The sequence below is a fragment of the Manacus vitellinus genome, unplaced genomic scaffold (genome assembly GCF_001715985.3).
Source record: "Manacus vitellinus isolate BGI_N305 unplaced genomic scaffold, ASM171598v3 scaffold_75_pilon, whole genome shotgun sequence".
Classification (NCBI taxonomy): Eukaryota; Metazoa; Chordata; class Aves; order Passeriformes; family Pipridae; genus Manacus; species Manacus vitellinus.
The window spans coordinates 2,001,070-2,014,583 of NW_021940789.1; the positions used below are offsets into that span (position 1 = coordinate 2,001,070).

The 13,514-nt window shown below is 53.8% G+C and overlaps 2 protein-coding genes across 2 annotated transcripts; one reads left to right on the plus strand and one right to left on the minus strand.

Annotated features, from left to right (window-relative positions):
• Window positions 1–803: 803 nt before the first annotated feature.
• SMPDL3B (sphingomyelin phosphodiesterase acid like 3B) lies at window positions 804–4,725 on the minus strand. The gene is made up of 5 exons (XM_018084737.2): window positions 4,552–4,725; window positions 3,799–3,971; window positions 3,488–3,668; window positions 2,786–2,919; window positions 804–1,747 (listed from the first exon to the last, which is right to left on the minus strand). The coding sequence occupies exons 1-5, from the start codon at window positions 4,673–4,675 to the stop codon at window positions 1,364–1,366; spliced, it is 996 nt and encodes a 331-aa protein (XP_017940226.1). The 5' UTR covers window positions 4,676–4,725; the 3' UTR covers window positions 804–1,363.
• Window positions 4,726–7,821: 3,096 nt separating this feature from the next.
• Window positions 7,822–12,034, plus strand: RPA2 (replication protein A2). The gene is made up of 7 exons (XM_008931576.2): window positions 7,822–7,925; window positions 7,996–8,109; window positions 8,741–8,815; window positions 9,974–10,087; window positions 10,357–10,467; window positions 10,645–10,739; window positions 11,427–12,034. Exons 2-7 carry the CDS (start codon window positions 8,065–8,067, stop codon window positions 11,509–11,511), a joined length of 525 nt encoding a protein of 174 aa, XP_008929824.2. The 5' UTR covers window positions 7,822–7,925; window positions 7,996–8,064; the 3' UTR covers window positions 11,512–12,034.
• The last annotated feature ends 1,480 nt before the right edge of the window (window positions 12,035–13,514 follow it).

Consider the following 13,514-nt stretch of genomic DNA (forward strand, 5'->3'; position numbering starts at 1 on the left):
TCCCCCCGTCATCCCGCCGGGATAACCCCCCGCACCTCGCACCTTCGCCTCCCGCCGCAGCCCCGGGGCTCGGCCCCGCCACGGTCCCGCAGCGCTCTTCTGCTGCACCGGGGCAGCACCTCGAGCCCCGCACCGCCTGTTCCCCCGGAGCCCCGGCCACGCTTCGCTCGGGGGGGCTTCAGAACTAACGAGGGGACCGATGGGCCCGGGCTGGGACGTGCCCGCTCGGTCATCCCGCTGCAAACAGGAGGATTTCAGGACGGGCAACGCCGGCAATCCCACCTGCCTCCCACCCTTCCCTTTCGGATCTGTGCTTGCTGCAGGGAGCTGTGGTGACACGGAGCTGGAGGGGACAGGGGCTGCCAGCCCTGCAGCCCAGGAGTGGAGTGGGGTGTTCACAGGGGTCCCGGCCCTTCCCGGGCTGCACCGGGGCCGGCGGGGAATGCTCGGGCACTGCAGCATCGCTCCACACACACTCTGAAGGGGTCCCGGGGGCAAACACCAGCCACGGCGGCAAAGCCACGGCCATCCGGGGCCTGCTCGGGGTACGACCACCCACTGCCTCGAGAGCTCCGGGTCAGACCCCCCCGGAGAGCCCAGAGCTGCCTCCACAGCCAGTGCACGCTCCTCCTGCACCTCATCCCCCGTACCCACAGTCCAACACCAGCACTCTGTACTGGTTCCCTCAAGGTCTCGGAGCAGCTGGCAAAGCCCAAGGCTGTAAATCACCACCTCATATCTCACTGGTGAAGCTGCCACGCCCAGCTGAGGGAGGGAACTCAGTGAATGCAAGTGAAGAGAGCACAGAAGAGAGAATAGAGCTGTTTATGCTCAGCAATTGGAGGGTGCAAAGACAATCATCAGTGCTTCCTCTTCAGCACTGAGACACCAAAGTCTGCTGAAGTCCAGACATTGCCACCCCACATGGCTTTGCTCACAAGCCAGAGGCTTCTGCCACCATAACAAGACTTTCTGGGTCACCAGCTGTACCGTCCTTTCAGAAAAGAACTGTGTGCCAACCTGAGGAATGTTGGCAGCAGCCTCCAAGAATACATCTCTCACCTGTGGGCAGGTCATGTCCACAGGAAGGCCTGGTCTTCATCTGATTTGTGAGGCTATCCCAGCAGTCCCAGCAGAGGGGAGACAGATTCCTCAATGCAGGCAGTCCAGCACAACAAGGTTCTCATGATTATTGTACCCCCCTCACACATCAAGATTGTCTAGAAAAGTGCAAGTCAGTATCGCAGAGCTTTTAGTAAACACTAGTGATTTTGTCCTGGTTTCTAATGCCAAAATCACTGATTCACGTGCAGTGGGATCTCGTGCTCTCCTCCTTTTCTCTTGCTCTCGGCCATCACGGCACTCACTGGGGACTGAGAAGTCCTAAGAACACACAGAAAACCAAAAGCCAAACGCCACTGGCAGCGGAGGCAGCACTGCTGGTTTTCACACACTCATCATACTTCATAAAATCAACTTCCCTGATGGCACACAGGTGATCCACACGACATTCCTGCTTGCACGGTGCCAGGTCATATCTGGCAGAGTTGAACTCGTAGTAGCTCTGCAGGTAGCGAGGGTCCCCTGAGATCCTCTCCAGCACCGTCTGCATGGAGCGTGCGGAGCCATCAGGGACCTGGAAGGCTCCTGTCAGGCTGTACTCTGCCTCCCACGCTGGGAACTCTGCCTCCCCTGGCGAGGCCATCGTGTTGGCACGAGTGAGGTTCAAGTAGTAAGTCACCATATCCTGAGGGAGAGAAAAACAGAAGTGGGGACACATCAGGACAGGATTGACCTGGAGTGAGATGCTGGGCTGGGCTGGGATCACAACCACAGCAGCACATCCCCTGCCCCCAGGGCACAGCTGCCCCTGGCAGGGCTTCCTACCAATTCCGGCACCTGGAGACACACCTCAGGTGAGAGCCTCCAGAACCCACCCCAAATGCAGCCTGTTTCCTAAAGGTTGAAGGGGTGGCTTTGCTCTGCTTGATTTTTACGTCCAAACTTTGAGCCTGGCCTTCTTCAAACATCAGTTAGTTACTATCAGTACTGTCCACTGGCAGAAGCAAGGGCTGGAGAAGTGTTACTTCCCAAATAAAGTTAATTTCTCAACTGTGAACAAACTGAAGAATCAAGTTTTTCACAACCTCTGTTCTCAGTCTCTTGCCCTTTTTCTCTCTGCTTCACTGGCTCCCCAGCCTTGCACAGCATATTTTAGCATTCACTTCACAAGCTATAAACATGTAAACAGAGCAACTACAGAGAGCTCCATCCACTGCAATAGGAGGTACAAGCATCCATCCTCTACCTCCTGGCAAGCAAGAGATGGGAAACAGCAGCTGCCCCTACAATTCACCTCAATTCAGATCAAATCCATCACTTTAGCAAACACAGGTACACAAATAATTTTCCAGATGGTTTACAGTTTTTGGAGGGGATCTGACAGGTCTGTTAGTACTCAAAGAGGAGTTCTGTGATCCACACTATCTGGGGAGCAAAGAAGTGTCAAAGGAATCTCTCTTAAGGACACGAACAAGCCGGCAAAACCTGTCTGCCCCTGCTCTGAGGAACTCATCCCAGCAGGATGCACTGGCTGTGGGGGCCTGGGCCTCAACTCACTGACACTCTGACTAAATATCTGTGCCAGGCACGAGGCTCAAATATCCTGAGTCAGGGTCCTCTCCCACACAGCTGCTCAGCTCCTGTGGTCCTGCCTGTTCTGACCACAGGGAGAAATAGAAGTTCTCTTCCAGAGCTGCAGTGTGCAGCACAGGGGATCCCCTACCAACACCTGAAGGGTGTCCGGATCGTAGTCGATCACCCGAATCCCAGGGTTGTTGGCTCCATTATTCACTCCAGGTAATGTTGTTTTCCAGGGAGTCACTCCAGGGGCCAGGAACATGACATTGATTGGAGAACCTTCACAGAAAGGCAAAGCAACCTGTAACTGGAGACCTTGGCTTGCCCCACACCCTGTCCCCATCGCAGCGAGCACCTGGAGCTGATGGCACTGCCCAAGAGCATCTCTGTCACCAGCCCTTGGTGCACACAAAGATCAGCACATGGAGCAGCATCGGGGTCTGAACATGGGGCTCCTGCAGCCTGGAACAGGCTTTCCACTGCAGGCAAGGGCTCCTGCAGTGAGGGTGGCTGGGGAACCACCCCCTGTGCTCAGAGCACTCTGCACCACTCCAACACTGCTCCCTCACACCCCAGCCATGCCTAAACCCCTGCACAGGCAACAGGCAAGAAGCTGCCAGTCATTGAGGGGAAACAACATTTGAGGATGAACAGGAAGGAGGTCAGGAGCTACAGGCTGGGGGTGGAGATGAGAACCACTGGTGCCTCTTGTTGCCCAGAGTATTTCACAAGCCTTTGCTGGCTTCTCAGCTGCCTTCAGCCAACAGCCACTGACACCTCCCATGGACAGTGATTCTGGGAGCTGGCAGAGCTGTCCCACGGGTGCTTGGGTGAGCAGAACGGGTACCTGTGTCGCTGTAAAACATGCGGAAGCTGTCGGTGTGATGGTGCCCGAAGAACTGGGCAGCGATCACCCTGTGGTGCCTCTGCACAATGCCCAGGTACCGTTCGTTAAAGCCCCTCCGGAACCAGGCCTTGCCTCGTTTCTTCTCAAAGAAGCCGGGAGGGACGTGCCCCACAAGGTAGACCTGCAGAAGAGCTGCCCTGAGCACAGAGCCCGTGCTGCCCACAGAGCCCCGTGGCTGTGACTGCCCCAGGGGAGAGCAGGGCTGGGAGGAGCTCTCTACGGCCATTGTTCATCCATTCCTTTGTTAATACCATTTCATCTGCTCTGGAGGCGTTGGTCAGTGTTTCTTCCAGCCACTGGAACTGCCCCCCAGGATCCTCCTCAGCAGCTGTCTCGTCATTCTGGTCATAGTACAGGTTGGTATTGAGGACAACCATCCTCCCTCTCGTCCCTGGGCTGGGCAGCTTCTCACTGTAGAAAGCTCCTGAAAAACACGACAGGGAAAGAGCTGGAGGTCTGATCACACTGGTGGCTGTGATCCCAGATCCCTTTGTTTCCACTTCTCTCTGCTCTCCTTAGCAATAGCCACAGCAGGGTCACTGCCTGAACCAGGCACCAGTAGTGCTCTGCCCACTACTGGGCAGAGGATGGGTGTTTGGGGTGATTCTTCCCTGTGTGCCTCTTGTCATGCTTGTGCCTGTCCCACTAAAGGGAGACCTGCATGGGGACAGTGGGCAGCACCAGGAGTGGGCAGCTATGAGGAGGCACAGCACTGCCTGCCCCAGCTGGTACCTTTAAAGATCTTTTTCCTCCTTGTGCAGCTCACCACTCTGCATTCTTTCCAGTAACTTGACAATGACAGGAGAGACTAAAGTATAAAAAAAATTATCTTCTTGCAAGCAGAACTCCATGCCAGAAATCAGCACTAAATTGGACCCTTTCTCTGCCAGTCCTCTATGAATACTGATGCTCTGAGCTCTAAGGCAAGGAAAACTGGTCATGGTATTCTCCTACCCTTCCCCATCTCCCCAGAGTGCTGCCAACACGAGCCAGTGGTGCCAGACCTGCTCTGAAGAGAGGGAGGGAGGCATCACTCAACCAGGGCCGCCACAGTTCCGCTGTTTGGTTGTAGATCCTGTGCTCCTTCCCAGGAAACTGATTCTTGGGGTGGAAGTCATGATTGCCCATCGCCGCATAGACTTTGGTACCTGGAGAGAGGGTAAAGGAGGTGCAGAGGAGTCAGAGCTGCAGAGCTCCCCAGAGTTCCCCGGGGCACTCAAGGCCAAGGCTTTGCCAGGGCCAGTCCCCCACCCCCTGCCCTGGGGCCACACTGACCAGGGGCACTGCTCAGCTCTGACCCCCCTCGGGATGAGCCCCCCCAGCCGAGTCCCTGAGCTGGCACAGCAGTGCCTTCTCTCTTGCTGTCAGGGGTTATGTCTGAGAGAATCTTGCAGTTTCTTCTGCTTTAATGGCTAATAACAGAAACCTTTATTTTCCTCTCTCCTGAGTGAGCTAACCTGGAACATGAAAGTGCATCAATGCATGAGGCACATCAGAATTGAGGCCACTGGGAAGAGGACAAACAAGTCCCAGCGACCACAGCCCTTCTGTGCCTTTCTCTGTCTGAATTCTGTCATTTCTTCACCCTGGTAAGCCCTTCCCACGAGTCTCTTTGCTCCTCTCCCCTTCTCATCCCCTCAAATCCTACCTGGAAATGTCTCTTTTATCAGAGAAGTCAGGTTTGCTATTATGTGCAGAACCTTTTCTTCTCCGAGCTGCTCATTGGGGACATGGGGAGTGTCATCTCTGAAAAAAAAGCAGCAGCACAGTCACTGTCTGGGACTAATAGGACCTGCACTCACAGCGATGAGCAAGGCACAGAAACTTGCTGACTTCTCTCTATGCCTCCTAGAAGGGACAGTTGAAGCTTTTGGGGGCAGAATTCATGTTGACTGGTCAGGGTACTGAGGGAGTTTCAAGGAATTGCACAGAGAGAAAACAAGCTCCACTCCAAACCTGCCAGAGCTCAAGGAGCCTTTGGGTACCACTCTCAGGCACATGGTGGGATTGTTGGAGTGTCCTGTGCAGGGCCAGGAGTGGGACTTTGATGATCCTTGTGGGTCCTCTCCAGCTCAGGATACTCTGTGATTCACTTTACCTTAAAACCCCTGAACACAAGGGTGTAAAGGGGATGCTCCCTCTCCCTCAGGGCATGTCACAGGCACTAAAGCTGCCTGGAAATATTGCCAGGATCAGCACTTCGCAATCTGAGGGCACCATCTGATCAGCAATAGTGAAGCAGAGCTGTTTGCACAGCTGTGATCACCATAAAGCAAGGGAATACGTCCAGTAAGGCAGCAATCCGGTGCTGCTCCAAAGTGCCCCAGACACACACGTCTGTGTTTGCACTGACACACTCATGGCATTTGTAGTTAATGCTGGGCTGGCCACCAGCCCACTGAAGAAGGAGATCAACATTCAAAATCATGTGAGAGAACTTGGAGAAATCGTTTGAGGAAAAAGAATGCTCAACATAAGGTCACAAGGAGCAATAACTACATCTAAGCAGCAACATGCATCTCCGGGGACAGAAAATGAAAACATTTCATGTTTTCAGGAGGCAACAGCCTCCTGGAACTGGAGAGTGCAGCAGATTGCAGGTTAAGGTTGCACTGTGAGAAGAAAGGCCATACACACTTACAATCACCATGAAAATACAGCTTTTACTGAAAGTGCTGTTGGGGCAGTAAGTGCACTTGAGGGACCAGAAACCCACTCCTGGAGACCACGACAGGAGAGAACCCCTACTCCTAAAGCAAAACAGCCCCTTTTTGAGACAGGTCTCCCAGGTGCCTCATCTGCAGCCAGAAGAAATGCCACAAGCCTGGTTTGCAGCGCTCTCCTCCCACTGCTCTGACCGGCAGGACCTGGTGTAACACACACCCCACAGCCCCTTCCCTGGGCGTTCCAGGCACTCAGAGTCACTGCGGAGTCAGACAGGGCCGGGCAGGATGAACAAGGGAAAGACGGACCGTGAGTTGTGATCCTTCCATCACCTCACTGCCTTTCACTGCTAGGGTGTATCGGAGCGTTGAGAGCCCTCGCTGGGGTTGTGCTCACGCCCTCGTTCTTCATTACGAGGCACGTTCCCCCTCCCCTCTCCAAAGTGGGGACCACGGAAAGAGCCCTGACCCCCCCCGGGCTCCGTACGGGCTCCGCTGCCCTTCCCCGTCCCGCCCGGTCCGGCCGCTCCTCACCCGGTCCAGAGCACGAAGTCGGGCGCGGGCAGGATGTCCCGCGTGGCCCGCGCGGCCGAGCGGAGCAGCGCCCAGGGCGCGTCGCACAGGTAACGTGCTGCCAGGGGCCCTGCGGGGCCGGACCGGGCCGCTGCCTGACGACACGGCGCGCCCGCCGCCGCCCGCGCCTTCGTACCTCGGGGGTCCCATAGTGCAGGTCGTGAGTGCAGAAACCGCCCGCGTCCGCGCGAGCACCGGGCAAGGGCGCGGCAGCGGGCATACAGCAGCAGCAGTGCGTACGCCGACTGCGTCCAGGGCTGCCAATGGGGCACCCTGGCTGTGCCTCGCTTTGCTGTTGCTCCGTGTTCTGCTGTGCTTTGTGCTCCGTGTTCGGCTGTGCCCTGTGCTCTGTTGCCCTGTGCTCTGCTGTGCTTTCCTGTGCTCTGTCCCTCCCCCGCCCGTGCCCCACCTGTCACCTGGGCCCTGGGCCCGCCCCTTCGGCCCCGCCCCCTCCCCGCGGCGGGGCCGGGCAGCGCCTACTCTCGAAATGGCGGCGGAGGCTTCGCCACGGCTCTCTCTATTGGAACGGAGGCTTGATAGATCAGGAGGGTCGCGATGGTCGCCCGGCCGGGCAGAGCTGGCGACTCCCCGGATTGGGCAGGCGCGGGGCGGCGCGCGGAGGGCCGGCGCGCGCGGGCCGGTGGCGGCCGATCCGTGCGGACCATGTGGAGCGCACCGGTGGGGACGGGACGGGACAGCGGGCAACAGGGACAGCGGGCACCGGGCAGGGGCCGCGGGCAGCGCCCGGGGGCCGCGTGGTGACGGAGCGCTCGAGGCGGTGATGGCGGCAGCAGTGGGGAGCGGGCACCACGCCGCCGCCTTCACGGTCTCTGCCTTCCCCCGCAGGGAAAATTCGACGGCGGGTACGGCACGTGGGCGGCGCGGGGCCCGGGCGGCTACCTTGCAGTCGCCAGGGGGGTTCGGGTCGCCCGCCCGGCCGCCCAGGGAGAAGAAGCAGGTAGGGCCTGGCGGGGGGCGGCCGGGCCGGGGCCGTCCTGCCGGGACCGAACCGGCCCTGACGCTCCGCGCCCCTCGCAGCGGAGCCGCTCGTCAGAACATCGTGCCTGCATCGGTGTTCGCGCTGCTGAAGGCGAGAGCAGGTCGACGAGACATTCCGGATCTGCGACGTGGAGATCTCGCAGGTGGGCGGCCGCGGGCGGGGTGGCCCCGAGTCCCGCGGGCGGCCCGGGCAACTTCCCCCCCTCCCCGCAGGTCACCGTCGTGGGCATCGTCCGGCACGCGGAGAAGGCGCCCACCAACATCCTCTACAAAGTGGATGACATGACAGCAGCGCCGATGGACGTCAGGCAATGGGTTGACACCGATGTAAGCATTGGATTTGCTCTGAACACGCTTCTTTGACAGCCTTTGAGAGCAGTGGGGAGAGAAAACTTATAGAATAGTACAGTGTCTCAACTGGAAGGGACCTGTAAGGACCAGCTCCCTGCATCTCACAGAGGTTTTTATCAAAAAGATGTAGCTTTTCTGAGAAGTGTTTTAGGAATAATATGTCCCTGAAATCCAAGGGAGATGCTGCTGTTACAGCTGAGCTCAGTTGAACAGCTTCGGGAGGATAATCAGGCAGACATTCAATTGGCTTTCTGCAAGGTTATCCTGAGTTCAGAAATGGCTCTGGCCTGCCCCATTCCCCAGCCATGGTATAGCATTGAACACTTGCTTTTTTAGTATTCAAGAGTCTTTTCCTCTTGTTGCTCTGAGAATCTCTCATAAGCAGACAGAAACAGCAGAGCAGACAAGTGGCTCTGACTGCTCTCCAGTGTGTAAATGCTTTTATTTTTCATTTACAATTATGTTTATCTAACTGCTCTTACTGGACATAGCAATGCACGTTGTTTGTGCTTGCTTGAGATGAGCCTCTTTTGCTGAGTCATTTATTGTGATAATTGAGAAATGGAAATGTGAATCAGCAAACCTCTCTCCTTTCCCTCTCTGTTAGGAGGCAGGAGGTGACAATGTTGTGGTACCTCCAGGAACTTATGTCAAAGTAGCTGGTCACCTCCGTTCGTTCCAGGTAAGACCATGTCACCTGTGTCTGAGTCCAGGCCAAGAAGGATTGGAGATCTGGCTCAGTGTTAGTGGGCTGCTTTAGAATATCCACTTAATCATGGTCTCTTGCTTATCCTTTCCTCTGGACAAATCTTCAGTGTCTCTGCCAGGGCTGTATTTAATAACACTCTTAATTGTTCCTGAATGCAGAGGACCATTTAAAATGAGGACTCACTTAGAATGCCCCTCATCATCAATGTGTTGTTTTCAGCAGAGCAGAAAGCCATCAGGTTCTGGGATGTTTGTACTGTTGAGCTTAGACCAGGTTCTGGTTCATGGGGACACTTCGTGTAGCGCATTATGTGATCTGGTTGCCTCATAACTAAATATTCAAGTCATGGTGCATGCATTAAAGGAAAGTCCAGCTAGTTAGAAGGAGAAGTGACTCTATCTCCATTGCTTTACAAAATCACATCTGAAAACATGTTGTAGTTTAACTCTGGAGGGCACCTGAGCCCCTCCTCCTCCCCCTGCTGCTGCTCACTCACTCCTGATGGGATGGGGGAGAATCAGAAGGGTCAAAGTGAGATAACCAGTGAGTTCAGATAGGGGCAGTTTAATAAGTAAAGCAAACCAAGGAATTCATTCTGCACTTCCCATGGGCAGGCAGGTGTGCAGCATCTCCAGGAGAGCTGGCTCTTCACGTGGAACAGTGCCTGGGGCAGACAAATGCCATCAGTCCAAACACCCCCTCTTCCTCCTCCTTTCCCCAGCTTTATATACTGAGCATGACACTGTATGGTCTGGAATATCCCTTGGGCAGTCCCAGCTGTGTCACCTCCCAGCTCCTTGTGCCCCCCCAGCCTAACACCAGTGGGACAGTGTGAGAAACAGGAGAGCCCTTGGCTCTGTGCAAATGTGCTCAGCAACGACTAAAACATCCCTGTGTTACCAGTACTGTTTCCAGCACAAGTCCAAAACCAGTCCATGCTACTCTATCCCAGCCAAAAGCAGCACAAGATGAAGGTCAGAACATTGTGGACTAGCTGCATGCAGAGAAGCTCTCATTCCACCCCTGTCCCATTCCTGGAGGGAATGGCTGGGTTGGTTGTTTTGCATCTTCCTGTTGCTGTGATGTAAATTGTTTTCTTTGTTTTGTGGTGTTTTTTTTTTCCTCTGAAAGAATAAGAAGAGCTTGGTGGCATTTAAGATCATGCCTCTGGAAAATATGAATGAGTTCACCACACACATACTAGAGATTGTCAATGCACATATGATCCTCAGAAAAAATCTTATGGTATGTACAAAGATCCCAATTCCATTGTGGCCCTTCCTGGGTGATGGTGATTTCCCAAAGAGGGACCTCTGGCTTTGCTGGGGAAATTGTGGGTCTGGAAAGCTTAAAGCTGGGTTACAGGGAGGGTGTAACAGAAGTCCTGGCTTCCTTGGAGAGAGATTGTGTTGCAGTCCAGTTCCATGAGAAGCTATTTTAAATTACTGTCTCAGAGTCTTTACCGCCGTGGGTTTGGCAGGCAGGTGACCCCAGCACTTCTCTCCTGATTCCAGTCAGCGTCGAGTGCGCCGCCGTCGTTCCCCTCCGCTGGGATCGGTGACATGGGGGGCTATGGAGGAGGTGGCAGCCTGCCAGTGAACGGGCTCACGGCACACCAGAGCCAGGTGGGTGCCAGCAGCTTTTCTGGGAGCACAGCAGTGGCAGTGGAGGCTGCCAGGGGGTGATGTGTGATGTGGGGCAGGGAAATGCAAGTTCCATCACTTTTTGAAGACAATGGATCTGTTCAGCCTTGCTGACAGAGAATCTGAGCTCTGTGCTAATGGTGGTTCTTGCTTCTCCAGGTACTGAACTTGATAAAAAGCTGCCCTGTCCCAGAAGGTATGAGCCTGCAAGAGCTGAAACTTCAGCTCCGCAGTATGAGCATGTCAACGATCAAGTAAGTGTGTAGAAATGAAGGGTGTTCTGGAAATCCAGGCAGTCCTTTCAGAGGCAGAGAGGACAGTGGACAAGCCCAGGCACTCACCTGTGAATCAGTGTGGGTAATCCAGGTGGCCCCAGCAGCACGGAGCAGTGAGCCAGAGCTTTTGAAGGCTTCACAGCCCCAAATGAGCCATTGCCAGTTGAAGGTGTGACAAATACTTTGCTCCCCTGTTTTCAAAACAATCTGTTTATCAGTTCAGTGGCAACAGGTACCTGGGTGTACTGCAGTGCTTTGGCAGTATTTCTCCTGTTCAAGGACTACCTTGTTCTCTGCACACTGAACACTTAGGAATAGTCTGTTCTGTTCTCCTTTGCTATCACTTATAACTTTTTCCTTGAGGCCTAGAAACATAGTCATTAACATCCATGACCTGCTTTTACCTGGGAAGTACAGAGAGTGGTGGCCTTCTCCCCTGTGACAGACAGAGTCTGAGCTGTGGGGGGAGCACCTTGTCACAGCTTTGGAGAAACTCTGGGCCTCACTTACACTGCTCACAGGACAGAGCCATCAAGAGCTTCCCTTGGCAGCTGCCAGGAGGGAACTGTGGGGATGGGGTCTGTAAATGGGAAATCCCTGGCAGAAGGGTGGTGACATTTGCTAATTAATTGCTAACCGCTTATCAATCATGGGGTTTTCTTCAAGGCAAGCCGTGGAATTCCTCAGCAGCGAGGGACACATCTACTCCACGGTGGATGATGATCACTATAAGTCAACAGATGCTGAGTGAAGTTCCCTCCAGCTAATTTTAGCTCCAAAAAATGCTTGTCTATGTTTCAAGATACCCTGCCAAGCTCAGTGACGTGGAAGGTGATCTTTGCTCTTTGTAGAAGGTCCCAGTTACTCTGTGAATGCCTCCTCATGGAATTCCAGGACAAGCAGAACGTACAGGATTCTGTTAACTGGACTTGATTCTATGCTGTGACCATGTGACTGAAAGCCTAAGTAGACACGGGAAAAGTGAACTTCTCAAAGCTTCAGAACCTTCATTTTGTTTTGGCTCCTTAAAAGATGCCTGTTAGAAAGAGGAGCCGCTTTCTAATCTTTGTTTCTAGAGCTGTTTCTCCTAACTCAGCTTCCCTTCTATTCGTTCACAAAGTGGGTAGCCATTCCACTAATGTACAGCAATCATGAAAAGATTTTTTTATTTTTTAGTTTGTGCATTTAAATCTATATTTGTACTAGAGGCGATCTTGTTTCTAGAGCTTTTGAACATTTCTAATAAAACTGTAACTTGGGGAGCCTTGCCTGCATGTGTGACTCAAGAGGCTTTTCTGCCCTGAAGAAGGAAACCATCTGCTTGACAAAACCTGGGAGTAAAAGCACACCTCATACTTAACTATCCTTATTTTTTCTTTAGCTTTTTGCTTTGAAAGGTCAAACCGAAATGAGTGTCTGGACAGTAAGAAATTAAATAATTGTACTACAGCAGAAACCAGTATGCTGTATCAGTGTTACAGATAGGGCCCAAGTAATTTCTGCCACCAAAACAGGCTCCCCAGGGCAGTGGGCACAGCACCAAGGCTGCCAGCGCTCAAGGAGTGTTTGGACAATGCTCTCAGGGACAGGGTGGGATTGTTGGGGTGTCCTGTGCAGTGCCAGGAGTTGGACTTGATGATCCTTGGGGGTCTCTTTCACCTCAGGACATGCTGTTCTATGATTTTAGCTGAAGCTCAAATGAATTACACCAAGTGCAATTAGATTTTATTCTTTAAACCATTTTTAAAGTGTAACAGAAAAACACTGTTAGGATATAGGTTGATACTCTAGATGGATTGGGGTGGAGATAAGAGATTTGTGTTTCCTGTTTTTCTGCAACTCTGCCTTGTTCAGGGAGGCTGCAAGCGACTGCAGCACCATATTGTCCCTCAGTCATGGTGAGCTTCCTGTCATAGGAAATTCAAACAGACCTGCCTTCTGGCAATTGTTTTGTACTTGTAATGAGAGCACTTCAAGAGCTCATAAATGTTCAGGAGCATTTCAGGTGTGTAATGTAGCTGTTCTCACAGAAGGAACCACACAGCTTTCCGCTTTGTGAAGGTGTTGCTGAAAAGCAGGACCCAGATCTTTCAAGCTGAACCGCTGAGACACTGAACTGCACTTGCAGGTGAGAGCTGCTGTTCTGTGCTGTGCTGCACACAGATTGCTGCCCTGTCCTTCGATTGCTGCCTGCCAAGTGCCCAGGGACTGCTGGAATAGCTGCACACGCAACCAGGGCTGGGGCAGAGGGCTCAGGGGCTGGTAGGATCTCTGTGCTATGGGAGCTGCAGGTCATGGGGTTTCTGTTGCCTGGAGCTGGTGAATTAACTTTGTTTTGCAAAAGCAGTTGTTCCCTGTGGACACATCCGTGGAGCTGCCTGGGGGACCTGGGGTCTCTGCTCCTGGGGTTACTGCTGGGGCAAATCTGTGTCCTGCTCGGGTTCTGTGGCCCAGCTGTAGCCTGTGTTGCTAAACCGTGTAGTAGGTGTGTTACTGGTTAACATCTCACTATAGAGTCCATCAGATCCGGAAGCCAAAAGTACTGTAATTTTTGTAGGAAGTGTGCAGGTTAGGAATTAGAAGTGAAGATGCACGGAAGTGCTTGCAGTAAAGAGAGCAGTTGTGCAATTGGATAAAACAGCGCTGTGCTGCCCGCGCTGAGGGCGGGTGAAGGCAGGGACCCCCCAGCTCTGCGGGATGCTGTTCTGGCTGGACCGGAGCTCCAGCCCGTCCTGCCCGGCTGCCCCACAGCTC

Bases quoted from the DNA above. Each gene is read 5' to 3' on its own strand.
- SMPDL3B (XM_018084737.2), bottom strand. From the start codon at position 4,675: ATGGGCAATCATGACTTCCACCCCAAGAATCAGTTTCCTGGGAAGGAG. The intron at 3,669-3,798 runs GTATTAACAAAG...GCTCTTCTGCAG, and splicing joins CCTCCAGAGCAGATGAAATG to GTCTACCTTGTGGGGCACGT. The intron at 1,748-2,785 runs GTAGGGGATCCC...TCTCTCCCTCAG, and splicing joins CGGACACCCTTCAGGTGTTG to GATATGGTGACTTACTACTT.
- RPA2 (XM_008931576.2), top strand. From the start codon at position 8,065: ATGACAGCAGCGCCGATGGACGTCAGGCAATGGGTTGACACCGAT. The intron at 8,110-8,740 runs GTAAGCATTGGA...CCTCTCTGTTAG, and splicing joins GGCAATGGGTTGACACCGAT to GAGGCAGGAGGTGACAATGT. The intron at 10,088-10,356 runs GTATGTACAAAG...TCCTGATTCCAG, and splicing joins TCCTCAGAAAAAATCTTATG to TCAGCGTCGAGTGCGCCGCC.